This window comes from Camelus ferus, chromosome 23, assembly GCF_009834535.1.
Source record: "Camelus ferus isolate YT-003-E chromosome 23, BCGSAC_Cfer_1.0, whole genome shotgun sequence".
Classification (NCBI taxonomy): domain Eukaryota; kingdom Metazoa; phylum Chordata; class Mammalia; order Artiodactyla; family Camelidae; genus Camelus; species Camelus ferus.
Window position 1 is genome coordinate 9,515,615 of NC_045718.1, and position 27,065 is coordinate 9,542,679.

Genomic DNA, 27,065 nt, shown 5'->3' on the forward strand with positions numbered 1-27,065 from the left:
AGAGGCACGTGACCTAAGAGGGCGACTTTTACAGGTATGGCCATACTGTGGCCTTCACCTCTTAAGAGCCCTTGACTTTAAATCACGTGATTCATAATAACATGTATAATGCTTGCTTTGGTGATCCTCTTTTACAAAAACTAGAGATAGTTTTTGAGTTGATTTTATTCTTAAAAGTTTTTGTTTGTTTGTTTGAGCCCATGAGCAGCTCTTTGGAAGAAATACCCTCCCGCACCCTTGATTGACCTTTACTTTCTGGCATTGTTAGACAGTATTTTAGAAAGAGGTTAATGAACACAAGACAATTGAAACTGTTACTGAACAAAACTTGGGTCTGCCAGCCTGCACTCAGTAAAGCCACCTGCTGACACCAGGTTGTGGTGAAGGAAAGTGCAGCGTTTGTTATAAGGTGCCCGGCAAGGAGTCCGGAGGAGCTAGTGCTCAGAAAGCTGAAACCCCTCGAGGAGTTTCAGCAAAGCACTTCTAAAGCCCAGATGAGGGAGGGGAGTCCCAGGGTGTGCTGTCAGCTTGTGCACAATTCTCTGATTAGTTACTGGGAAGGTAACAGGCAGTGTCACAGGGGTTAACATTATGAATTCTTGGGCACCAGAGGATACAGGGGAGGGGTATGTTCCCCGAAGCCCCACAGCGTCCTGCTCAGTTACACAACCACGTGAGATCTGTGTGAGGCTGAGGGTGTGTGGAGTCCAGCTGTCTGTCTTCATGAAATTCATGGTTTCTGAGCAAAGACAGTAGGGCACACGTTCTCTGGCACTGACCTCTGCCATATATTCTACTTTCGGAGCCCTCTTCAGCTTTAGATAGTTTATCTATCCAATCACCAAAATATTGCTTATAAATGACTAATTTTATAGGAGGCCTCTTCTCCTGTACTGAGGATACATATGAGAATAATGTTTCAATGAATTCAAAGTAAGGCTTCAGGAATTTAATTTTACTTGGACATAGGACTCAGGATAACATGACTTTTTCATGGAAGTCATATAAGCATTATATTATAATTATAATTATTATAATATATTATATATATTATGACCATATTATAATCACAGTCACTTAGCTACCTACTTAAAACTCTTGCTTAGAACATATTTGTTTTAGCAATGGGAAATTTATTTTTTTCCATATGTGTTAGTACAATTCCTAGGCTTATATCTCTTGAAACTTGACTTATTTACATGAACACACACACACACACGCACACACACACACAAGATTCCACATTTATAAGACATTTTCCTTTTAGAATTTCTTTTTCATTTTCTCAGTCACAGGGCATCGCTTAAAAGTTCAAGACTGTCTGCTTTAGGGCACTACATTCTTTAGATGCCAGCATGGGCATCGGTACTCTCTCTCATAAGATAATTTGCTAAGGATCAATATAAATAAAGAGTGGCTCACCCCAAATCAGATGAGCATGCACTCTCTCTTACAGCATGCCTCATTCTCCTGCAGTGACTTCTACATTGACTAGACATGCAGAAGTCTCTGATTAAAAGAAACTCCGCTCTCTGTACCTCAGCTAATGATACAGGTATTTCTTATTTTCCTGGCACATTGGAAAGATCTGCCTGCTGATGATGATAAGTTCTAAATCTAGATATCTAACTTGCTCCAAATATTTAAGAAATTTGGAGCTAAATAATAAAAGGAAATAAAATAATCTAGGATAAAACACATTGTCTTCCGTCTGGTCTATGATTTGTACGTGTCAGGGGTTTTACTTGAGGGTGATTTGTCAGACGTTGGTCTCTGAATTCAAGAAGGGACAGTCTCTGATAACAAGTCATTCACAGGAATAAACAGACCTGCTAAATAAAGCCACCTCTGATCCACATCTGTCTGTTCCCTGTACAGACTGGACTTTCTACTGACTCACAACACAGACTGCTGGCCTTGAAATAATTATCTTTATTTCCAATGCTTAATGGTTGTTTCTAAAAGTAGAAAAGTTGTAGTCCCACACTTTTGGAAAGCCCCAAATGTTATTATTATTTTTTGAATTGAGGCCTTGCCCTGGCAATATTGTAATAGCATTAGTTACTTTAATGGAGACTGTGAGTAGGGAATTAAAATTTTATCAAGAGTTTTACATACACTGTTTGAAAGTAATCACTGGAAGTTTTTCTCTTCTTAATTAATTTAACAAAATTCTCTTACAATAGTTAAAGTCATGGGATTTTATTAGGAAAGAAATATTACAAATTGATCCCTTGTTGAGATACAGCAAAGCTGACGTAGATGACTGAGGAAAGCTTTACACATTAGGGCCGACTGGGTCCAGGAATAGCCCTTTATAGACCCTGGTCAAATCCAGCCTGTCCTCTTTTCTGTAAAAAAAGAATTTATTGGAACACAGCTATGCCCATGTGTTTTGCATTGTTTATGGCTACATTTACAATACAAGGGTGGGGCTGAATAGTTGCAACAGAAACCTTTGATCTGGTCCTTTATATAAAAGGTTTTTCAAACCCTGGATTAGGTTATGCTATTATAGTAAGAAAAATGTATTTCAGAACCTCTGTGGCATCTCAGTGGGTTAATAAACTTTATTTCCTATTCATTTTCAATTGAAGTGTATATCAGTAGGGATTTTGCTCACTATTCGGGGATAGAGACATCATCCTTCCATGGCCTTCCTTGATCACTGCAGCTCTGGGGAAAAGAACATAAACATTCACACAATGGCTTTTGCAACTTCCTCCCTAAAGGAAAACGTATTACTTCCACATTCATTTTATTGTCCTGGGCAAGCCATATATTTGTGTCTACTTCAGAGGGGCAGGGTGTGCTATCCTACCATGTGTCTGGAGGAAGGAGACTCAGAATATTTGTAAATAGTACTTATGAGAAATACAGGAGACAAGGGACTCGCAGGAAGTGGAAAGAATAGCTGAAGTGACATATCATGAATTCATTGCCAGGTATGGACTATCATGCAGTATGTGTTGACTTCAGTGAAAGAGGGGTCAAAAGTCCAGAGGGCACGATTGCATCAGAAGAGAAATACGGTAGAGGGAAATATGAGTGCTACAGCAGGAAGCTGTGCTCATTTCAGTGACATTTGGTGCCGTGCTAAGAACAAATAAATAACATCCCCTTTTTATTTTCATATACTTGACTGTTTTTAATGGATAGTGATGTCTATACTGTGCACATAACCTTTTTCTTTTCAGAAAAAACATGTGATCCTCCTCATATTCCAAATGGTTTTTACACACCTGAATTAACCAAATACAGAGCTGACGATAAAATCAGTTATGAGTGTAAAACTGGCTTTTATCCTGCAATCCATGGAAATACTGCAACATGCACCGGCAGTGGCTGGCAACCTGCTCCAAGATGTACCTGTAAGTTCCATTCCTATCTTGACCTGCTCCTTAATTCTAAAATTTATTTCTCTTAAACACATAAAAATGGGGACAGAATAAATCCAAATATTTGCCTTCCTGTGTATGTAAAGTAGAGGCTTTAGAGGCACTCTTTGCTTTTCAAGGTAAGCAATTCTAAGAAGGAATAAAAATATTTTTGTAAACTAAAAACTCTAAATTATCTGCTACTCAAAGTTACATATGTGACTGTGTGTATGAGTATATAATTCTCTAACTAATACAATTCTCATACCTCGACTAAAACATTGAGTAAGTCTAGTATCACCTAACACCTAGTATGCTAGTTATTTAGTGCTGCATAACAAATTTCCTCAAAAACATACTGGCTTAAAGCACAAACCTCTATGTTCCTAGAGCTCCTATGGGTCAGGAGTTAGGGCGTGGCTGAGCTGGCTAGTTCTGAGTTACTCTTCTTGAGTTGAAGTCAGGATATTGCCTTAAGCTGCAGTCACCTGATGGCTCAGCTGGGCTGGAGTATTTGATTCCAGGAAGGCTCACTCACCTGGATTTTGGCAGGGAGCCAGTACCTCACCACCTGGGTGTCTCCACAGGTCACTTGAAGGGCAGCTAACTTCCCACAGAGCTAGTGATCCCAGAGAGAGAGGAGGAAGTCTCCACACCATTTATGACCTGGTCACACACTGTCGCTTCAGCCACAGATATTCTTTAGAAGTGAGTCACTAAGTCCAGCACACTCAGGGGTGGGGAATTAGGCTCTAAGTTTTGAAGGGAGGAGTGTAGAAGATACTGTGGAATTTCCTAAAACCATCACATTTAGAAAAATGTCACTTAACTGAACAGAGTATTTTATTTCTAGGAATGCTTCTTTTGCCTTTTGTCAAGTGTTTTCCGTCTCTACAATCATACTTCTTTTCTTTATACATCACAGTTCATTGTAAAGAATCATTGCCCTTAAACTGGATCTTCCATGAAAGAAAACGTAATGATACTGATAATAGGTCAGTGACCCCAGTGATAATTCCAGGCATAAGTCCAGAATGAATTTCCAAAGCATGAGTCCCTTAAAAAGGAAGCTGTTATCAGTACGAAGCAGATTTCAATGTGTATAAGAAATGGAAGGAAAATATTTAACTATGTGTAAGTTTGGTTTATGAAAATGTAGTTCACCCAATCTGGATCTTAACTAGGTTATCCCACATGGGACCTTCTGAAGTTCTTGCGGATACGATGGAGAAATTTACCAGCTAGGTCATTTATCACATTCATAATTTCATTAAATAAGCTTATCTGATTATCAGATGCAGGACTTTGTTCTGAGTCCTGCTCCATTCCTCATTTGTGTCATCAAATAGTTTAATGGTGTAGAGGAAACACAGTGCAGATTCACAAATGGAATGGTATAGGAGTGCTGGAGGGGAACCTGCATTAGGACAGATGCATCATTTCAGAAAACCTAAGTGCTAAGTTGGAGCTAATCACATGATTAAGCACTGATAACTATACAATCCTGAGCTTGGATCAAGGCAGACAGCTACACATGTACAGAAAGATGAGAAACGGTTTTAAAAATTAGTAAATATTTTAATCAATTTTAAGATCAGTCTGAGCCCACACCATGATGGAACAGCCAAAGCTGCTGATGGGACGAGAACCTGCATTGGTGGAAGAGTGAGAGGGAGAATGAGGCTGTTCTAAGTCCTGCCAGTGTTGAAAGTGATCAGACCATATGTGGAATATTATATTTGTTTCAGGAAATGATCTTGTTAGGTAAAGACAGACTTAAATATGCCCAAATGAAAGAGAATAGCAAAAGGATAACAATGCTACTTCAAGTTATGCCCTCCTTTTGTACACAAATCTCAGTGGATTATTTTGCTGTATTCATATTCTATGACATATCATAATGGCATAGATAGCCATACTTGTTCTACAGTCAGATCATCAGGGCTCACATCGCTCCTCTACAACTTAATAGCAAAGTTAACTGAGTTCTTTAAGAATCAGTTCTTGCAGACACAAGGACTCAAGCTTGCCCAACATAGAAATATTGTTAAATATACATATCTTGACATAACCTGATGAAATTTGTAAAATCCTAGGGTGAAGAGAAAATATTCTAAATATCCAAAAAGAGTGTGAAAAAAACTAGAATGTTACTTAAAGGGAATGACTGAGCATTTCAATCTTCAAAGAGGGAGGCAGCTTCAAAATCAATGAAGAGAGATGTAGAATACAGGCCAATAGTCTGTATCAAGAGAAGGTGTCACTCACAAATCTTTGTTAAAGAGAGACACTAGGATCCACAAAGATTCAAAGTTAGTAATTCACATAGCAAGTCTGTAAAAACCACTTGAAAAATTTATCTAATCCTACAAAAAAGGAAATGGATCATCGAACTTAAGGAAAATGAAGATGGTAATTAGTGTTGTTTTGTGTGTGTGTGTGTGTCTGTGTGTGTATGGTAAGTTTTTTTTTAATTGTTGCATATGTTTTCTTGTAATACAATCATATTTCATGATAAAAAATAGATACTAGTGTGGTATTAAAAGTAGTAGATTATCTCTAAACCATCCAATAAAAAGGGCAAATTTTTCTGAAAAATATTTTGTATAAACCTGTTATAAACAACATAGCATTTAAGCATATTTGTCAAAATTATTCAATATATAAGAATGACTCATAAAATGTAATTATATTATACCTCATTCAAAATATATATAAGAAATAGTGAAAAATGTATCATTTTCCAGTTAAAGTTAGAAATAAGCACTCAAATATTTACCTTAATCTTAACCATTTGAATAGTAAGAATTATTTATTGCTTATGTCTCTGATTAAGTAAAGAAAGGAAAACAAGCCTTACTGTCTGGTTTAAGGCGTAAGTAAGAATGTTATTTTTCTGTGTGAAGTGATCAGTGGAAATTGTTATGTTTCTCTATATTTACCACATTATTTCCAATAAATAGAAAACTAAACTGAGTCTTCGTCTAAAAATAACCTGTTTTCTTTCTACATTGACTTTTTCTGAGAATAAAACCCAGGGCTCTGATTTCTGATGAGAATGGAAAAGAAAGAAAAAGAAGACAGCTGAACCACAGGATGAAATGTGTACTTTCATCATCTATTCATTAAGATGCTAATTTTATCAGCGAAGGCTAGGACATATGTACTTAAGGAGAGTTCATTCAATAGGTCTATATAGTTTTCTCCCAAGAGAGCCTACACGTGAGCTTTACATCACATGACCCACAAGACATAATTTGATTTTCATTAGCAAGGACCTCCTTACATACCTCAGGCATCAGAATATTCTATAACTTTTATTTTCCCAGGAACCAGAATGCAATGAGTGTAATTATGCTAATAAGAGGATACAATTGAGATGAAATAATTAATTTCTAATTTGATTGTTTATTATGGTAAAACCTTATTTATACTTTTTTTTTTTGTTGCAAGTGAAACCTTGTGATTTCCCAGTAATAAAACATGGAAGCCTGTATTATCCATACAGACACTACTTTCCAGCAAGGGTAGGACAAGAAGTTCACTATTACTGCGATCGCTACTATGTGCCGCCTTCAGGAAACTACTGGGCTTCCCTTCGTTGCACACGAGAAGGGTGGTCTCCAGAAATACCGTGCCTCAGTAAGTAAACACCTTTAATTTTATATGTATCAATCTTCCCAGATGGGAGAGACAACGGTACAGTTAAGTCTTGTGTAACAAAGACAAGGCCGGGGGACTCGTTCTGTGAGCAAAAAGATCCAGAGAGGTCTTCCTTTTGTGAGGGGCTTTGCATGGAAACCACATGAGAAATATAGAGACTTTACAGGAATATCTGCACATTTGTATGTATTTTAATTATTAAAAACTAAAAGATAAAAAACATGGAATTTTTTTCTTTTTTAATAAACATTTGACAGTAGCTTTAGTTTTTCTTGCTATATGCTATTTTTGATGTAAATAGAATAGTTAACTTTTTATGTGCTATTTTATTAAATTTATGTTATTTTTTTTCATTTTCTATTATTTTTATGATCCTTAGGACAATGTACTTTCAATTACTTGGAAAATGGACAAGTCCCATATCGAGAAGAAAAATATTTACAGGGTAAAACTGTAAAAGTTAGCTGCTTTAATGGCTTCAGTCTTCAAAATAATCAGAACACAATGACATGTACAGAGAATGGCTGGTCTCCTCCTGCCAAATGCGTCCGTGTCAGTAAGTTAACTGGTCTGAGATCCCAGTATGTCTATAATTTTCTAAGATTCAGCTATATTATCTGCTGCAAAATGTTTATATCAACTTTCTCTTGTTTTGCCTATTTAGTGTTATTTTTCACAAGTGTATGTGACTGTATATTTAAGTTTCTTGATAAGCATATAACAAAATAAATGTGCCTGCTTCTAGACCTTAATCCAGAAAGCAGAAATAGAACCACAAAGAAGAAAACTGTAATAACAGAGGGAAGTCACCAAGATGGCAGAGTCTTTCCTGATAGAAACACAGTCACCCATGGATGAGAGTACCTGTGTGGGAGTCTAGGAGTCTGCTAGAGGAGTCATAGTACACAGCCGGAGTGCTGAGGTTCAAGACTGGACACGTCCAGGAGTGCTGGAGGAACAACTTCCCTGTGCCTGAGCCACCCCTCCCATAAAGTGGCACAGCTCCGTGCCAAGAGAGTCCCCCTCAGCACAGGATGTCATCTTTGGGGGAAAATACGCATGTGAGAAAGGGCCAATTTCCCAGCTTGTTCAACACTGATCTAAAGGCCCATCTGAATACTGAGGTAATCTACATGGCTGAGGGGCGGGGAGAAGCTAGGTGCACAGCATCCAGGGCTGGAATGAATCAGGGGACATGGATTCTACTGTCCATTTTGTAGACACCGTCAGGAAGCCCACCCTCTAGCCACTGGTGACACCGTGCCTGTGAACCCTGCTTGCACCCTTAAAACTTGCACATTCCCCTGCTGCATGGCCAGCTCCCTGTGTATGTCCCCAAAGGTGGCAATGCAAGCCTTTGAAGATGGCTAGTGAGCGCATCTCAAATGCCAGGCTGTCTCTGTGAGATTGTGAGAAGGCACACAGAAGTGAACATTTAGCATGGCCTGGGGGAAACCGACCAGGAAGTTGCCGGCATACAGTCGGCTTTGCTGGATTCAGAGAAACACAAGAACTGCAGATTCTCCCCCCAAGAGGGATCACAATGTATGGAGCAGGTGTACCCTTTAAAGGTCTGAAAAAGCCTCAGAGTCGCCAGCAGCGTGACTAAATGTATTTCCCTCCCCAAGTCAGTCTGTAAAGGCTAGAGGAAGTGCCTGCTTCTTTGTATGTAAAGACAGCAACATGAGACTTCAAGGAGCGCAAAACTCAAAGGTGCATTCTACAAACAGAGAAACACAATAACTTTCCAGTAAGTGACCCCAAATAATGGATATGTACAGTTTATCTGATAAAGAATTCAAAAGAGTTACATCAAAAATTTCAGTGAGATACAAGAAAACACAGAAGGACAATTAAAAGAACTCAGATAAACAACAATTGAACAAAAAAATAAGTTTAATAGAGAGATAGAAAACAAAAAGAACCAAATAGTAAAGGTAAAGAATACAATGAATGAAATGAAAAATACAGTCACGAGCATCAACAGTAAACAATCCAGCAGGAAAAAAATCAGTGAAGCAGAAGACAACCCATTTGAAACAATACTGTTGGAATGAATCGAGACTATTGGAATTGTGGGAGACTATCAATAGAAACATTATAGAGACTGTGGGAGTCCCAGGAGAAGAAAGGGACAAAGGGGCAGAACGTTTATGTAAAGAAATAATGGCTGAGAACTCCTCACATCTGGCTAGATACAGACATTCAAGATCATGCATCTCATAAGTCTGCAAACAGATTCAATCGAGAGATCTTCTACAAAACACATTGTAAAAAACTGTCTAAACTCAAAGGCAAAGAGATAATTTTTAAAGCATAGAGGAAAATCTCCTCATGCAAAAGGGATTTCTCATAAGGACATAAGCAGATTAATAAATCTGCAGAAACACTGCACAGCAGCAGACAGTGGGATGACACATTCAAATTGATGAAATAAAAACCTGCCACTGAAGAATTTTTTACCTGGAAAAGCAGTCTCGCAAAGGAAGGAGAGATAAAGACTTTCTCAGACAAATAGAAATTGAAGGAATTTATTATTACTCGGTGTGTCTTACAAGACATACTGAAAGTTCTTTGAACTGAAATAAATGACGTTAATTAGTAATGTGAAATCATGAAAATGTTACTACACACATAAAATATGTAAATTGTAACATCAGAAAACATTTGAGGAAGAAACTGAAAGGGTAAAGTTTGTATGCCATCAAAATGAATTTGTTACCAACTAATAATAGACTGTTTATCTGTAACAAATTTCGTGTGAGCCTCATGAAAACCACACACACACAAAACCTGTTGTAGATACACAAAAGATAAAGGATTCAAAGTATACCACTATGAAAAATCATGACTTCTCTAAGAAAGGGTGCAAGAGAAATTCAAGTTAACAGTGTTACTACATAGCAGCCAGAAAACAATTAATGAGATGGCATCAGTAAGTCCTTATCTATTAATAATTACATTAAATGTAAATGCATTCAATGCCCCCATTAAAAGACATAAAGACTTTATGCATTTAAAAAAATAAAAGAAGAACCAACAGAAGATTCAACTCTATACTACCTCTAGGTGAAAATAAACTGAGACTTACTTCAGCATTTAGGACACCCATAGGCTAAACTGAATGAAAGGAAAACAACATTTCATGTAAGTGGAGATCAAAAGAGAGCAGGGGTAGCAATACTTGTTTCAGAAAATAGATTTTAAGTCAAAACTGTAACAAGAGACAAGAAGACATTATAAAATGAAGAGGTCAAGTCATCAATAGAATACAACTATTGTAAATACATGTATCCAACATTGGAGCACCTAAATACATTCAACACAACCGAAAAGATCTCAAGAGAGAAACAAACGGCAATACATTAATAGTAGGGGAGTTCAATACTCCATTTTCAAAAATGAATGGGTCATTCGCCCAGAAAATCAATAATGAGCCATTAGACTTAAACCAAACTTAAACCAATGGACCTAACAGACATTTGCAGAAAATTTCAGTCAATGGCAGAATACATATTCATCTTAAGCACACACAGTACATTCTTCAGGAGAGATAACATGTCAGGTCACAAAACAAGCCTTAAAAACCTTAAGAAGACTGAAATTATACCAAATATATTTTGGAATACAATGATATGAAACTAGAAATCTAACAGGAGGAAGACTGGAAAACTGACAAATATGAGGAAGCTAAACATTTCTGAACAATGGGTCAAAAGAGGTAGCAAAGAGAAATCAGAAAACATTCTAAAGGAAATGAAAATTTAAACACAATAGAAGCACTTCCATGAGGAGGGTTTACAGTGAGGAAAGTACACATTAAGAAAAAATGAGAACTCTAGTAAACGAGCCAATTTTAAACTCAAATGAAAGAGACAAACGAAACCCAAAGTTACCAGAAGGATGGAAATAGCAAACATCAGAACAGAAATATATGAAATAGAAACCAGAAAAAATAATAGAAAAGACCACAAAAGACCTTATTTTGTGGAAAGATTAAAAAAATGAACAAACCTAAAGCTAGATGAGAAAAAAGTGATAAAACTCATATAGCTTAAATCAGAAATGAAAGATGAGACATTACACAATATGCCACAGCAATGGAGAGGACCATAAAGGGAACAATGAACTATCATATGCCAACAAATTGGATAACCTAGAAGAAATGGATACATTCCTAGAAACAGAACCCAACAAGACTGATTCATAGAAAAATAGAAAATCTGAACAGACTATAAAGAAGAAATGAAATTAAATCAGAAATGTAAAGTCTCCCAATAAAAAAAAGCTAAGGACCAGATGGTTTCATTGGTAAATTCTACCAAACACTTAAGGGAGAATTTATGCCAATCATTCTCAAACCATTCAATAAAACTCAATGGCATATTTTACATTTTTACATTTATCCTACTTATGTAAACTAAGTTGAATAATAATCCTAAAATTCATATGAAATCACAAAATATCCCCATATAATCAAAGTAATCTTGAGAAAGAACAACCTGATTTCAGACCATAGCTTGAAAGCAGTAATAATTAAAATAGTATGATTCTGGTATAAACATAGACACATAGTCAGTGTAACAGAATTGACACCCACAAGTAAACCCATGTGTCAACTAATATTTAAAAAATCAATCAAGAATACACAGTGGGAAAGGATAGTGACATCAGTAAGTGATGCAGGGAAAACTGGTTATGTACAAACAAGAGTTAATCTGGACCCCTATGTGAAAACCCCAACAGAAATTAACTGCAAATGAATGAATGACTTTAATATAAGGCCTGAATCCATTAATATCCTAGAATATAACTTGGGGAAGTAGTTTCTCGGCACTGGTTTGGGCAATAATATTCTTGGATATGGCAACAAAAGCATAGGCAACAAAACCAAAATCAAAACCAAAACCAAAATGTAAGCAGGACAATATTAAAATAAAAAGTTCTGTTCATCAAATCAAGAAGAGAAAAGGCAAAATATGGAACTGAAAGCCACATATCTCATAAGAGGTTGATATTCAAAATATATAAGGAATTTTCACAACTCAGCAGTAGAAAAAAGCAAATAATCTGCTTCAAAAATGCAAAAGAATCTGAGTAGACATTTTTCTGAAGAATACACGCAAATGGCCAGCCAGTACATGAGAAGATAGTTGAAATCACTATTCATCATTGAAATACATATCAAAACCACCATGAGATATTACCTCATACGTTTGAGAATGTCTTTTATCAAAAATACAAGAGATAATGTTGGCAAGATTTTGGAGCAAAGAGAATCCTTGTACACTTTGGAATTTAATTTGTTACAACTATACAGAAAGTAAAGTGGAATTTTCTCAAAAAAATTAACAGAACTTTCATATGACCCAGCAGTCTCATTCCTGGGTACGTATGCAACAGGAATAGAATCAATATCTCAAAGAGGTACCTCCAGTCCCATGTTTATTAGCCTTATTCACAACAGGGATGCTTTGGAAACAATTAAGTGTTAGTAAAAAAGATGAATGAATGAATAAAGATGTGATCTGTATATGGAAAATGAAAAATTACTCAGTCACAAGAAAGAAGGAACTCCTGCCATTTGCTACAGCATGAATTAACCTCGAGAACACTATGCTAAGTGAAATAAGAAAGAAGGAAGAAAGGAAGGGCGGGGGAGAATGATAGAGAGGAAAGAAGGAAAGAAGGAGGGAGGGAAAGAAGGAAAGAATGAAGAAAAGAAGGGAAGAAAGGAAGAGAAAAGATTGAATTCAAAGAAACAATGGACAGGAGAGAGGGAGGGTCAAATCCACAGAAACAAAGCTTAGAATGGTACTCACCAGGGGCTTGAAATGAGGGCGGACTAGGAGATGCTGGTCCAAAGGTGTAAGATTTCCTTTATAAGATGAATAATTCTGGGGATCTAATGTACAGCTTGGTGATAAAGTTAAACACAAAGCAGACTTGAATGACATTGTAAACTAAAAATACCTAACAGATATACAGAACTTTCCACTCAACAACAGAAAACTACACATTTTTCTCAAGTCCACATGGAATAATCTCTGGAAGGATATGACATGTTTGGTTACAAAACAAGTCTTGACAAATTTTACAAGACAGAAGTCATGCCAAGTACTTTATTTGACACATTGGAATGAAACTAGAAATCAGTAACAGAAAAAAGAAAAGAGACAAGAGAAGATCTACAGACAGGTGCAAACTACACAACAGACACTTGAATGGCAGTTAATCAACAAGGAAATGAAAAGGGACTTAAAAAATATCCTAAGGTAAATGAGAACAAAATGCAACACGAGATACTGCAAAGGCAATACTAAGAAGGAAGTTTTAAAAATGCTGACATTAAAATAGAAGAAGGATCTTATATAAAAACCTAGATTTACACCTTCAAACACTAGAAAAAGAAGAACAAACTAAGAGCAAAGTTAGCAGAAAGGAGGAAAAAATAAAGTTTACAATAGAAGTAAATCAAATCAAGAATAATAAATCAAAAGAAAAATCAACAAAATTGAAAGTTGGATTTATGAGAACATAAACAAAATTGATAAAGCTTAGCCTGGCTAAAAAAAAGAACACTTAAGCTGAAGATTCAAACAAGTAAAATCAGAAATGAAAGAGGAGCCATTATGCCAGATTCCTCAAAAATAAAAATCACTTTAGGGACCAATGAATGACAATATGTTAGCAAATTTGATAACTCAGAAGAAATGGGCAAATTCTGAGATCCATATAACCTACCAAAGCTGAGTCAAGAAAAAGATGTAAAAGTCTAAAATAAGGAGACTGAAGCAAATTTCCACAAAAAGCCTCCCCACAAAGAAAATACTAGGAACGAGTGGCGTCCTGGGTGAATTCTGTGCAACATTTAAGAAGCATTAGTACCAGTCCTTCTTCAACGCCTGAAAAATCAAAGAAAACAGAAAACTTCCAAACTCATTTTATGAGGCCAGCATCATTCTGACACCAAAGCCATAGATACCAGAAGTAGAGAAAATTACAGGCCCACGTCACCAGTGAACAGAAATGCAAACAAACAAACAAACAAAACTTCAATAAAATACTAGCAAATCTATTTGGGCAGCACATTAAAAGGTGCATGCATTATGACCAAGTGGGATTTATCTGTGGGATACATCGACGGTTCAAAATACACAAATCAGTAAATGTGATGCAACATGTTAACAAAAACAAAGAATACTGCAATGGTCATCTCTAGAGAGGCCAAAAAATTATTTGAGCAAGCTCAACATTCCTTCATGATTAAAATGCTCAATAAAATAGGCATGAAAGGTACTGAGCTCAAGAAAATGGAGGTCAGATACGTAAAGCCAACTGTTAACATTATAATCAGCAGGGGAAACCGAAAGTTTTCCCTCTAAGATCCAGTGCAAGGCAAGAGCGCGTCCTCTCAGCACTCTCCTCAGTATAATCCTGGAAGTCCAAGGCAGAGCAGCTAGTTAAGGAATGGAGGGGGAAAGGGGAGACATAAATAAATGTGTTGATCTTTGTCATCTTCATTGAACTCCATGTATTAAACTGATTTTAAGCACCTAATTTTGAGGGCAAACATTTCAAATTCTCAGAAACAAAGGCTGTGGTAACTACGGTGGGAGATTCTCTGAGATCAGCACCTGATCTAAAATGTCCCAGTCCGCTAACTCTGCTCAGGGGTGCCTGAGAGTTCCAACTAGGCAATATTTCCAGCAAGTTCCAGGAGAGGATACACACTGCTAACAGGGCTCTGACATGCTGCAGGATGCCAGATCCACTGGACAAACTGATTTCTAATAATTTCACAGATGGGAGTCTGAGTATTTGAAATCTTGCTTTGTTAATAAAAATATTAATAAAGTGTCTTGATGTAATATCTTTGGAAACTCGTAGCTAGTTATCTCTGACACAGGAACTTGGATGTTTAGGACTTTTTTCAGATTTTCATTTATAAACAACTTCTCAGTTTTTACATTATTGTATTATTTGGGTCCTTACACAAATGCTTATCAAATATATTCTTTTCTTTTCCTTATGCTTTCTCCCTTTTAGAAACATGTTCAAAATCAGATATAAACATTGAGAATGGATATTTTTCTGAATCTGAGTTTACATATCCCCTAAATACACAAACACAATATAAGTGTAAACCAGGGTATGTCACAGAAGATGGTGAGACATCAGGGTCACTCACCTGTCTGCAGAGTGGATGGTCAGCTCAACCCGTGTGCATCAGTAAGTCACTGACTAGTTCAGTATTCATTATGCTGATGATCACTGTACAAAAGTTTACTTTGACTTCATTCTGTTTGTTTGTTTGTTTGTTTGTTTGCTAGGGGGTGAGGTGTTGATGTGGTCCCGTGGCTGCATTTGACAAGATAGTCGACAAAATTTTGAGAAAATGTACATCATTTTTCCTTTTATGGTTAATCACTAGCAGGGTAGAATATCATGAGTTCCAGGTTTTTCACTTTAAAACATCCTGTTATTAAACACTATTTTAGCTAAGGAGACTTACCTGAACTCTGGTATAAACTTGGTTATTTTTAGCTGGTACCTTTTTGCTGATTGTACCTGTTTATAGTCTGAGACTTTTATGTCAGTCTTTCCTCCTAAACATAAAAGTTACGTTTTTCGGTCAAGATTTGGGTTTATAGTGCATAATCTTCAAATAATATACCCTGTATAATTTATAGATTTGAAACTGCAGGGTAGACCCACTTGTGAAACATTCTGTCCCTTAGGACGTCTTCAAAAACATCTAGTTAGTGGAGACAGAGAAACACTTGTACATGGGACCAAACTCTGCTGTCCTGAAAGGTCTTCCTGCCCCACCACACAGACGTGTATGAAGATCTCCTAAGAACAGTTTGCTGAGATTGTCTTCCTCGTCCCAAAGCCACGCAGTGTTATTTTTGAAGTAGTATTTTATATATTCACTTTAAGTGAAGTGGATATTTAAAATATTCATTCCTACTGTTTCCTTTGTATTTCTTTTTTCCCCCAATGTCTATGCTTAGTACGAGCACGAGCCAAAGAGAAAATGATGAAAGTTGTCCCCATATCAAACTCATTTTGTACTAATATATGGCCAATTTTCCATTCTCACACTCTCTTTATGGAAGAGAAAAGGTCCATTATTTTTTGGCTAGTCTAGTTTTGCCTTTTTCAAAGTTTTAAGGAAGCTGGCTACATAACACGTTGTGAAATTTGAGATGAATTACTCAAACCTTTATTAACATCAGTCTGTTACAGTGTTAGTGAAAGTCAAGGCTATTCTTTAACATTTTACTTTCCTGTAACTAATTATAAACAATAGACTACCTCTGCATTCAACCTTGGTAAGTATAAAGGAATACTGAGCCGTTAGAAACACATCTGGGAAAGCAAAATCAGCATGTGAACTTTAAAACTTAGTATGTTTTAAGGTAGAGTTTTATAGAATGTTTAAAATTTTACTCGCCTTGTTGAAAATTACTCTTTTTATTAAATTAACCAATTTTTTCTCTGGGATATATGTCACAACTTCTCATAAATTTGGCATTTAATTCAGATAATGCTATTCCTCTTTACTAAAAATAGTACAATACATATGTAACGGCCTGTTTCATTACTAGCATGGGATAAATACAAAAGATAACTAAACTAAGGAAAATATTTGTAAAATAAAATTTTCGGAGAGACTATTGAGAAAAATGTGATGTAGAAATGTATTTTTTTTTCATTTTGAGTAACAATTTCAGGACAATGATCTATCACTGGTATTCTTAAATTATTTTTACATCATGAGTGATTAGCACATGCTAATTAGTAAAGCCCTTTCCCACCTTGGGTTGAGACTTAATGAGATGGTGAACTACATAACATGAGAAATGAAACGTTTGATTCTGTTACCCATCAGAGTCTTGTGATAAGCCGGTATTTGAGAATGCCAGAGCCAAAAGTGGCAGTGAGGGCGCGTGGTTTAAGCTCAACGAGGAGCTGCACTATGAATGCCTGCAGGGGTTCGAGAGCCCCGGGGGAAACACCACGGGTACCATAGTGTGCCGTGTGGATGGCTGGTCCGATAAACCCACGTGCTATGGTAAGTACTTTTTCCTCAGATGGTCTTTTTTTTCCAAGATTGACAACATTAATAATAATTGTCAAACTTTTTTTTCCCCAAATTTGACTGATCTAGAGTAGCTTTTAGGAACAACTATGAAAATCAGGTTTAATGTAAACTTGGAGGAAGGAAAGTTTTGAAGTGCAAAGTCTCCCCTGTTACCCAAATTACAGTGTCTCACGCCCTCCTCAGCTATTTTGCTCTTGAGTTTCTGCTCCTGCGTCGAGGGTTCATTTCTGCAGGTCCTGAGAGGAGCACTCTACTTTCTGACTCTGATGAGTTCTGAGGACTGTAACATGGATCTCCTTTATAGTTGCCAGTCAGCTGCCTTTTTCTTCCAGGGTTAGAAACAGGGTTTCCATCTGTGGAAAACTGAGTGGATGTTGTGTGTTCCAAGCCAATGGAACAGTATGTGCAAAGCTTTGGCAACAAAACAATATTTGGGAGATATGAAGGTGAACGGATTGTACTCATGATGTGGGAGGATTTTATGAGCGGAGGCTGGATAGGAGGCAACAGAAAGCTTATCCAGGTTATCTCAGGGTACGTTAACATTTGAATTAATTTTATGATTGATGAAAAGTCATAAGGAATTTTAAGGAAAGGAGTGATGTACTTTTATTTGGAACTTCAAAGTTCTTTTTCCTGTGTGCTGTGATTCTGGTGGGGCAGAGAAGACTCAGGAGGCCACGTGGGGTGAGAAAGAGTGGGATTAGATAGGGTGATGGCTGAGGAGATGCAGAGCAGAGGACAGTTTGGAGATATATTTTGGTGGCAGAAAACACAGGTAGTGTTACTAAATGTTGGGTGACAGAAAGATCTGAAGCTCAAGGGACTCATATGTTTGTTTTCCAATTGTTCTCTTAAGCAAGCTGGTAAATGGAAGTGATTTCATCAAGTGGTACTGGCAAGAGAGAGAACACTTTGGAAAGAGCAGCGCAGCTTTTGACTTGGACACATTATGGTTGGGCTTCCCATGGACCGTACAAATTGGATATGCAAACTACAGAGTTGAATATATGAGTGTAGCCAGGAGATACACGTGTGAGATTATCCCCCTATAAATGTTCACATCAAATTGGAAAAGAATGTAGAATGAGAAGAGAGCTCAAGACTGAGTTGAAGCATTCCAACATTTAGATGTCAGAAGAGGAACAAATGGAAAAATAGATAGAAAAAGGAGGACCCAGAGAATTTAGGGAGAAAATGTTGAAATGAATGTTTCATAGATGTGGAAAGGAAGAAATGATCAATGGAAAAGGATGTATAATAGATCGACTAATGGTGGTGAATCCTGTGGAGTCAGCCGGGATGGGTTCCATTTCCAATTCTACAGTTTGTTAAGCATGTGTTTTAGGGCAACAACCAAGACTATTTAAAATTTTGTTCACACTCCTAATCTGTGAAATGGATTAGTATTTACTAATGTTCCAATATTTCAAAGAATTTTAGTTATTAGACTAAATTATTCATATAAAGTTCTTGCCACAGTACCTGCCATACAAAAAAATCAAGGAAATTGTTATCTAAATATGATTATGATTGTTAGAATGGTGAATATTTCTAATTCAGTTGATATGTCCAGTTAGAAGAATGTTAAAAGGTGGTGGATTTGGCTACATAGAGGCCAACAATAACTGTAGCAGAGAGTTTGGGATGGAGTATACATCCATAAAACTACATAGAACCTGCTGAAAAAAAAAAGATTAGGTAGAAATTTAACACAGCATGTGGACATAACTCTTCAATAATTTGGCTGTGCCAGAGAGTGGGAGGTTCAGAATTTTGCTGGAGGGAATTGTGCACTGAATTAAGTATTTTTAAATGGCAGAGATGAGGGGGCACTAGAGAAGGAAGCAGGCAGAGACTGAACACACGAGGCTCCCCGTGAAGGCAGAGGGAGAGGAACCAGGGCTCCTGTGGGAAAGCTGGTCTTCAGTGGCAGCATGTCTACTTCCAACTTTTTATCAGGAGGAAGGAAGGGAAATGGATGTGTAAACCTCATGCTGGAAAGGAGCAGGTGCTGCTGGCTTCTGTTTTCCTTTGATATAGGAGACAGAGTCATCTGAGATTGAGTGGTACGCAGGGGAAGGGGGAGAGGGAACACTAGACAGAGAAGAAATTAAAATAGAGACTTCGAGAGACACACAGAGTGAGTTTATTACAGAAATGAGACAGGTTTGTTTGACAGTGTCTAGGGCCCACTTAAATTTCACTTTTCAGGCTGTCACCACCTATTATATGCTAGAAGTAGTCTAAGAAAAAATGGTGAAAGATACAAACTGGGGATCAGCCTTCATTCCAGTATGAAAAATAAGAAGTGCAACAGCAGAGAAACTAACCTATTTAAAACTCTGAAATGTAGAGTCTGGAGTCTGGATTGATAGGGGAAAAGACATACAAGATGTTATGGAAAGTACAGGCAAGAGATGGATTATAAAGAGCTTGGATTTTATTCTAAGTAAAAGAGAGTTTTAAGATGATCGTGGATTTCTTAAGTCATTATCTACATATAAATTTAGCACTCGGATAGTAGCCAACAACCAAGATTTTTTTTTTTAAGGTATGAGCTGTTTGTATATGCTGGAAATTATTCCCTTGGCAGTTGTGTCACTTGTAAATATTTTCTCCCATTCTGTGGGTTGTCTTTTCATTTCGTTGATGGTATCCAAGCTAGTGCAAAAGCTTTCAAGATTAATTAGGTCCCATTTGTTTATTTTTTATTTTATTTCCATTACACTAGGAGCTGGTTCAAAAAAATATTGCTGTGATTTATGTCAAAGAGTATTCTTACTGTTTTCCTCTAGGAGTTTGTTAGTATCCAGTCTTACAGTAAGGTCTTTTAATGCATTTTGAGTTTATTTTTGTATATGGTGTTAGAGAATGTTCTAATTTCAGTCTCTTACAGGTAGCTGTCCAGTTTTCCCAGCACCACTTATTAAAGAAACTGTCTTTTCTTCATTATAAATTCTTACCTCCTTTGTTGTAGATTAGTTGACTATAAGTGCATGGGTTTATTTCTGGACTTTCTATCTCATTCCATTGATCTATGTGTCTGTTTTTAGTGCCAGTACAATACTGTTTTGATTACTGTAGCTTTGTAGTATAGTCTGAAGTCAGGGAGTGTGATTTCCCCAGCTCCAGTCTCCTTTTCTTTTCTTTTCTTTTTTAAACATTTTTTAAATTCAGTTATAGTCATTTTACAATGTTGTTTCAAACTCCAGTGTAGAGCACAATTTTTCAGTTATACATGAACATATATTCATTCTCACATTTTTTTTCTCTGTGCACTACCACAAGATCTTGTATATTTCCATGTGCTATTCCATGTATAATCTTGTTTATCTATTCTAAATTTTGAAATCCTAGTCTATCCCTTCCCACCCCCCGCCCCCTTGGCAACCACAAGTTTGTATCTTTGTATTTTATGTCTATGAGTCTATTTCTGTTTCATATTTATGGGGGTTTTTTTTGTTTGTTTTTAGATTCCACATATGAGTGATCTCATATGGTATTTTTCTTTCTCTTTCTGGCTTACTTCACTTAGAATGACATTCTCCAGGGACGTCCATGTTGCTGCAAATGGTGTTATGTTGTCAGTTTTTATGGCTGAATAGTGTTCCATAGTATAAATATACCACTTCTTCGTTACCCAGTCAGCTGTTGATGGTCATTTAGGCTGTTTCCGTATCTTGGCTATTGTAAATAGTGCTGCTATGAACATTGGGCTGCAGGTGTCTTTTTCAAGTAGGGTTCCTTCTGGATATATGCCCAGGACTGGGATTCCTGGGTCATATGCTAAGTCTATTCCTAGTCTTTTGAGGAATCTCCATACTGTTTTCCACAGTGGCTGCACCAAACTGCATTCCCACCAGCAGTGAAGGAAGGTTCCCTTTTCTCCACAGCCTCTCCAGCATTTGTCATTTGTGGACTTTTGAATGATGGCCATTCTGACTGGTGTGAGGTGATACCTCACTGTAGTTTTGACTTGCATTTCTCTGATAATTAGTGATATTGAGCATTTTTTCATGTGCCTATTGATCATTTGTATTTCTTCCTTGGGGAATTGCTTGTTTAGGTCTTCTGCCCATTTTTGGACTGGGTTTTTTTTTCTTATTAAGTCATATGAGCTGCTTATATATTCTGGAGATTAAGCATTTGTCAGCTTCATTTGCAAAAATTTTCTCCCATTCCATAGGTTGTCATTTTATTTTACTTATGGTATCCTTTGTTGTGCAGAAGCTTGTAAGTTTCATTAGGTCCCATTTGTTTATTCTTGCTTTTATTTCTATTGCTTGGGTAGACTGTTGTAGGAGAACATTTTTGAGATGTATGTCAGATAATGTTTTGTCTGTATTTTCTTCTAGGAGATTTATTGTATCTTGTCTTATGTTTAAGTCTTTGATCCATCTTGAGTTGATTTTTGTGTATGGTGTAAGGGAGTATTCTAGCTTCATTGATTTACATGCTGCTGTCCAGTTTTCCCAACACCATTTGCTGAAGAGACTGTCTTTATTCCATTGTATGTTCTTGCCTTCTTTGTCGAAGATCAGTTGACCAAAAGTTTGTGGGTTCATTTCTGGGCTCTCTATTCTGTTCCATTGGTCTATATGTCTGTTTTTGTACCAATACCATGCTGTCTTGATGACTGTAGCTCTGTAGTATTGTCTGAAGTCTGGGAGAGTTATTCCTCCAGCCTCTTTCTTTTTCTTCAGTAATGCTTTGGCAATTCTAGGTCTTTGATGGTTCCATATAAATTTTATTATGATTTGTTCTAGTTCTGTGAAATATGTCCTGGATAATTTGATAGGGATTGCATAAAATCTGTAGATTGCCTTGGGCAGTGTGACCATTTTAACAATATTGATTCTTCCAATCCAAGAGCATGGGATATCTTTCCATTTTTTAAAGTCTTCTTTAATTTCCTTCATCAATGGTTTATAGTTTTCTGTGTATAATTCTTTCACCTTCTTGGTTAGATTTATTCCCTTGGTTAGATTTTATTACTTTGGGTGCTATTTTAAAGGGGATTGTTTCTTTACTTTCTTTTTCTGTTGATTCATCATTAGTGTAAAGAAATCCAACTGATTTTGAATGTTAATCTTGTAACCTGCTACCTTGCTGAATTCTTCGATTATTTCTAGTAGTTTTTGTCTGGACCTTTTAGGGTTTTCTATATATAGTATCATGTCATCAGCATATAGTGACACTTTTACCTCTTCTTTTCCAATTTGGATCCCTTTTATTTCTCTCTCTTGCCTGATTGCTGTGGCTAGGACATCCAAGACTATGTTGAATAGGAGTGGTGATAGTTGGCAGCCTTGTCTTGTCCCAGATTTTAGTGGGAAGCTTTTGAGTTTTTCACCATTGAGTACTATGCTGGCTGTAGGTTTATCATATATAGCTTTTATTATGTTGAGATATGTACCCTCTATACCCACTTTGGTGAGAGTTTTTGTCATATATGGGTGTTGAATTTTATCAAATACTTTTTCTGCATCTATTGAGATGATCATGTGGTTTTTGTCCTTTCTCTTGTTGATGTGATATATTACATTGGTTGATTTGCATATGTTGAACCATCCTTGTGTCCCTGGGATGAACCCCACTTGATCATGATGTATAATCTTTTTTATGTGTTGTTGGATTCTATTTGCTAATATTTTGGTAAGGATTTTTGCATCTATGTTCATCAGTGATATTGGTCTGTAATTCTCTTTTTTGGTGGTGTCTTTGCCTGGTTTTGGTATCAGGGTGATGGTGGCTTCATAGAATGAGTTTGGGAGTATTCCCTCCTTTCAATCTTCTGGAAGAGTTTGAGAAGGACTGGTATGAGTTCTTCTTTGTATGTTTGGTAGAATTCTCCAGTGAAGCCGTCCAGTCCTAGACTTTTATTTGTACGGAGGTTTTTTACTGCTATTTCGATTTCATTTCTAGTGATTGGTTTGTTCAAGTGGTCAGTTTATTCTTGATTCAGTCCTGGGACTGTATATTTTGAGAAACTTGTACATCTCTAGGTTATCCATTTTGGGTCCATATAGTTCTTCATAATATTCTCGTATGCTATTCTGTATTTCTATGTTATTTGTTGTAATCTCTCCATTTTCCTTTCTTATTTTGCTTATTTGTGCTCTCTCTTTTTTCGTCTTTGTAAGTTTGACCAGAGGTTTGTCGATTTTATTTACTATTTCAAAAAATCAGCTTTTGGTTTGGTTGATTTTCTCTATTTTTTTAAATCTCTATTTTATTTATTTCCTCCCTGATCTTTATTATTTCCTTCCGTCTGCTGTTTTTTGGGGGTTTTTGCTCTTCTTTTTCTAATTCTTTTAAATGGTGGGTTAGATTGTTTATTTGAGATTGTTCTTCTTTTTTGAGAAAGGCCTGTATCACTATAAACTTCCCTCTTAGCACTGCCTTTGCTGCGTCCCATAAATTTTGTGTGGTGGCGTTTTCATTTTCATTTGTCTCAAGGTATTTTTTAATTTCAACTTTGATTTCATCTCTGACCCATTTTTTTTAATAGCATGTTGTTTAATCTTCATGCTTTCCTTTGTTTCTCTGTAGTTGATTTCTAGTTTCATGGCATTGTGGTCAGTAAAAATGCTTGAGATAATTTCTATCTTAAAATTGTTGAGGCTTCTTTTGTGCCCAAGTACATGATCAATCCTAGAAAATGTTCCACGTGCACTTGAAAAGGATGTATATCCTATTTTGGGGTGGTGTAATGCTCTGAAAATATTCAAGTCTAATTTTTCTATTGTATTGTTTAATTTCTCTGTTGCCTTATTTGTTTTCTGTCTGGAAGATCTGTCTAGTGATGTTAATGCGGTGTTAAAATCTCCAACTATGATTGTATTCCCATCAATATCCCCCTTTATCTCTGTTAGTAATTGTTCTATGTACTTAGGTGCTCCTATATTGGGTGCATATATATTAACGAGTGTAATATCCTCATCTTGTATCACTCCTTTAATCATTACAAAATGTCCTTCTTTATCTTTCTTTATGGCCTTTGTTTTAAAGTCTATTTTGTCTGAAATCAGTACTGCAACACCTGCTTTTTTGGCTTTTCCATTTGCATGGAATATCCTTTTCCATCCTTTCACTCTCAATCTATATGTGTCCTTCTCCCTAAAGTGGGTCTCTTATATGCAGCATATTGAAGGTTCTTGCTTTATTATCCAGTCTGCCACTCTATGCCTTTTGACTGGAGCATTTAGTCCATTAACATTTACAGTAATTAATGATAGATGTGTGTTTATTGCCATTTTGAACTTATCTTTGCAGTTGATTTGGTATTTCCTCTTTGTTCCTTTCTTCCTTTTGTGGTTTGGTAGTTTTCCTTTGTATTATCATGAATTTTATTTAGTTTTAGTGACTCCCTTATAAGTTTTTGGCTTGTGGTTACCCTTTTTTGTAAGTCTATTAGCCCATTACTATAACTGTTTTTATTAAACTGATAGTAACATGATCTCAAACCCATCCTACCGAGAATAAAAAATTTTAAAAAGAAAGAAAAAAAATTCTATATTTTCCTGCCTCCCTCTCCCACTCTCAATGATTCGTATGTCTTCTTTTATGATTTTGTGTTTATTGTGTTTGTAATTCATGATAGTTATCACCTTTCCAGTTATGAGTTTCTCATTTTTGTAGCATCCTGCTTCCTTTCTATTTAGAGTAGATCTGTCAATATTTCTTTTAGCATGGGTTTAGTGTTCCTAAACTCTTCTAGTTTTTGCTTGTCTGTGAAATTCTTTATCTCTCCTTCTATTCTAAAGGGTAGCCTTGCTGGATATAGTATCCTAGGCTGCCTCTTTTTTTTCATTCAGGACTTTGAATATATATTGCCACTCCCTTCTGGCCTGTAGTGCTTGTGTTGAGAAATCAGCTGAGAGCCTTATGGGGGGTTCCCTTATAACTTTGTTTTTCTCTTGCTGCCTGTAGGATCATTTTTTTATCCTTGACTCTGGCCATCTTGATTATGATATGTCTTGGTGTGGGTCTGTTTGGATTCTTCCTCTTTGGGACCCTCTGAGCTTCCTGTACTTAGATATCTGATTCCTTCTTTAGGTTTGGGAAGTTTTCAGTCATGATTTCTTCCAATACCTTTTCAACCCCTTTGTTCTTTCTTCCCTTTCTGGAACCCCTATTATGTGTAGATTGGCACACTTTGTATTATCCCATAGGTCCCTTATATTGTTTTCATTGTTTTTTATTTGTTTTTCTTTCAGCTGTTCTGATTGGGTGCTCTCTGTCGTCCTGTCTTCTAGGTCACTTATTCGTTCCTCTGCATTTTCTAGTCTGCTTTGCACAGCCTTTAGGTCAGCTCTCATCTCAGCAATTGAGTTTACTAATTCTACTTGGTTCTTGTTTATAGCTTCTATTTCATTTTTGACATATTTTATATCTCTAAACACTATTTCTTTTAATTCCTTTGGTACTTTGATCACTCCTTTTTTGAAATCTTGATCTAGTAGGCCATCAATGTCTATTTCCTTGATCGTGCTTTCAGGGGATTTCTCTTGATCTTTTAATTGGAAATGGTTCCTCTGCTTCTTCATCTTGCTCATATCTCTCTGGCACTGTGGCTTATGGAGAATCAGTTATCTATTGTGGTCCTTAAGGAGTTTATTTATTTATCTATCTAAAGCCTATGCAGGAATAAAACTTTAAAAAAAGAGAGAGAAAATTTTAAAAGAAGGGAGAAAAAAATGGTTTGGAAACGGTGTATAATCAATAATAGGAGAACAAGTTGAAGCAGAATAGCAATTGAGTTGAGACGTCTTTTAAAAACCTTTAAAAAAGGAGAAAAAATCAAAAAAAAATATTTAAAACCTGTGTATAATCAATAACTGGAGATCAAAACCAAGAGAAACTAAAAATGAAATGAGGTGGATTTTTAAAATTAATAATAATAAAAAGATTTTAAAAATTCAGAAGGTGTTAAACTGTAGACATACAATTGTTTAAAAAGTAAACATTAGAAAGATAATAGAAAATAGAACAGATAACAAAAAAAATTTTTTAAAAAGGGATGTGTTCTCCTGGAGACTGTGTGCTCTTAATGATTTGATCAAGAAGTCTTTCTGTCTCCACCCTGTTCTGCAAACTCAGCTTGCTCTTTCAGAGGCCCTCTGTGGGTGCCCTCATCTATGCTGCTCCCAGTGCTTGTCGGCAAGCACATCGTGCCCCCTCCCATCACTGGGTCAGGTGCTGTGCTCCTTCACGGTGGGCCAGTGGGTCACTCCCCCTCCCAAAGCTGCAATCAGATGCTGCACTCAGGCAAGGTAGGCGGGCAGATCATGCCCCCTCCCAGCACCATGTTCAGGTGCTGCACTCCTGCCAGGAAGGCTGATGGCCACCCAGCCTCTCCTGGAGCAGGTTGGTCTGTTGCTCTGGGCAGCTGTTTGCTCTGCCTCAGGTCAGCACTCCGTAGGCAGGCTCGGGGAAGACCACGGAACTGCCCTGCACCTACTCCATGCCCAAACTCAGCTCCTTGCCTTGGTGGCGCGAGTTCTCTGAGGTGCTGGGGCAGAAAGATCGTATCCGCCTTGGGCTGTAAACAAGTCTCAGTCCTGCCTAGGAGGTTGCAGAGTCCCTGGGTGCAGATTCAGGTCTCAGCCCCACCCCGACCAGGGTGCTGCACACAGGAGGATAAGGCGGCTGTGGCTACCCCCCGCCCCTCTTCTCACAAGAAGCGCCAGTAATGGCGGTGCAGATCTGAGGAGACAAAGGCTACGGCACCCCTCCACCCAGGGCACACCAGCAGTCTTGCTTTGCTTCTTTCCCTCTTCGTAATTTATGGGGGACCCAGGTGGCTCTGCTCTGTGTCCTCTCCCAGCCACGGCACACAGCACCCTGCCATCCCCTGGGGCTGCCTCAGTGCAGCCACCCCAGTCCTCCGCCGGGCTCAGGCAGCCTGT

The 27,065-nt window shown here is 37.1% G+C and overlaps 1 protein-coding gene across 1 annotated transcript in view; it reads left to right on the forward strand.

Moving 5' to 3' along the window:
* CFH (complement factor H) overlaps nucleotides 1-27,065 on the forward strand; it is a 70,934-nt gene that overhangs the window by 20,075 nt on the left and 23,794 nt on the right. The window contains exons 7-11 of the mRNA XM_032466788.1: nucleotides 3,198-3,371; nucleotides 6,831-7,019; nucleotides 7,420-7,596; nucleotides 15,090-15,272; nucleotides 16,939-17,121. Coding sequence (XP_032322679.1) covers nucleotides 3,198-3,371; nucleotides 6,831-7,019; nucleotides 7,420-7,596; nucleotides 15,090-15,272; nucleotides 16,939-17,121 — 906 coding nt within the window. The remainder of the gene's footprint in view (nucleotides 1-3,197; nucleotides 3,372-6,830; nucleotides 7,020-7,419; nucleotides 7,597-15,089; nucleotides 15,273-16,938; nucleotides 17,122-27,065) is intronic.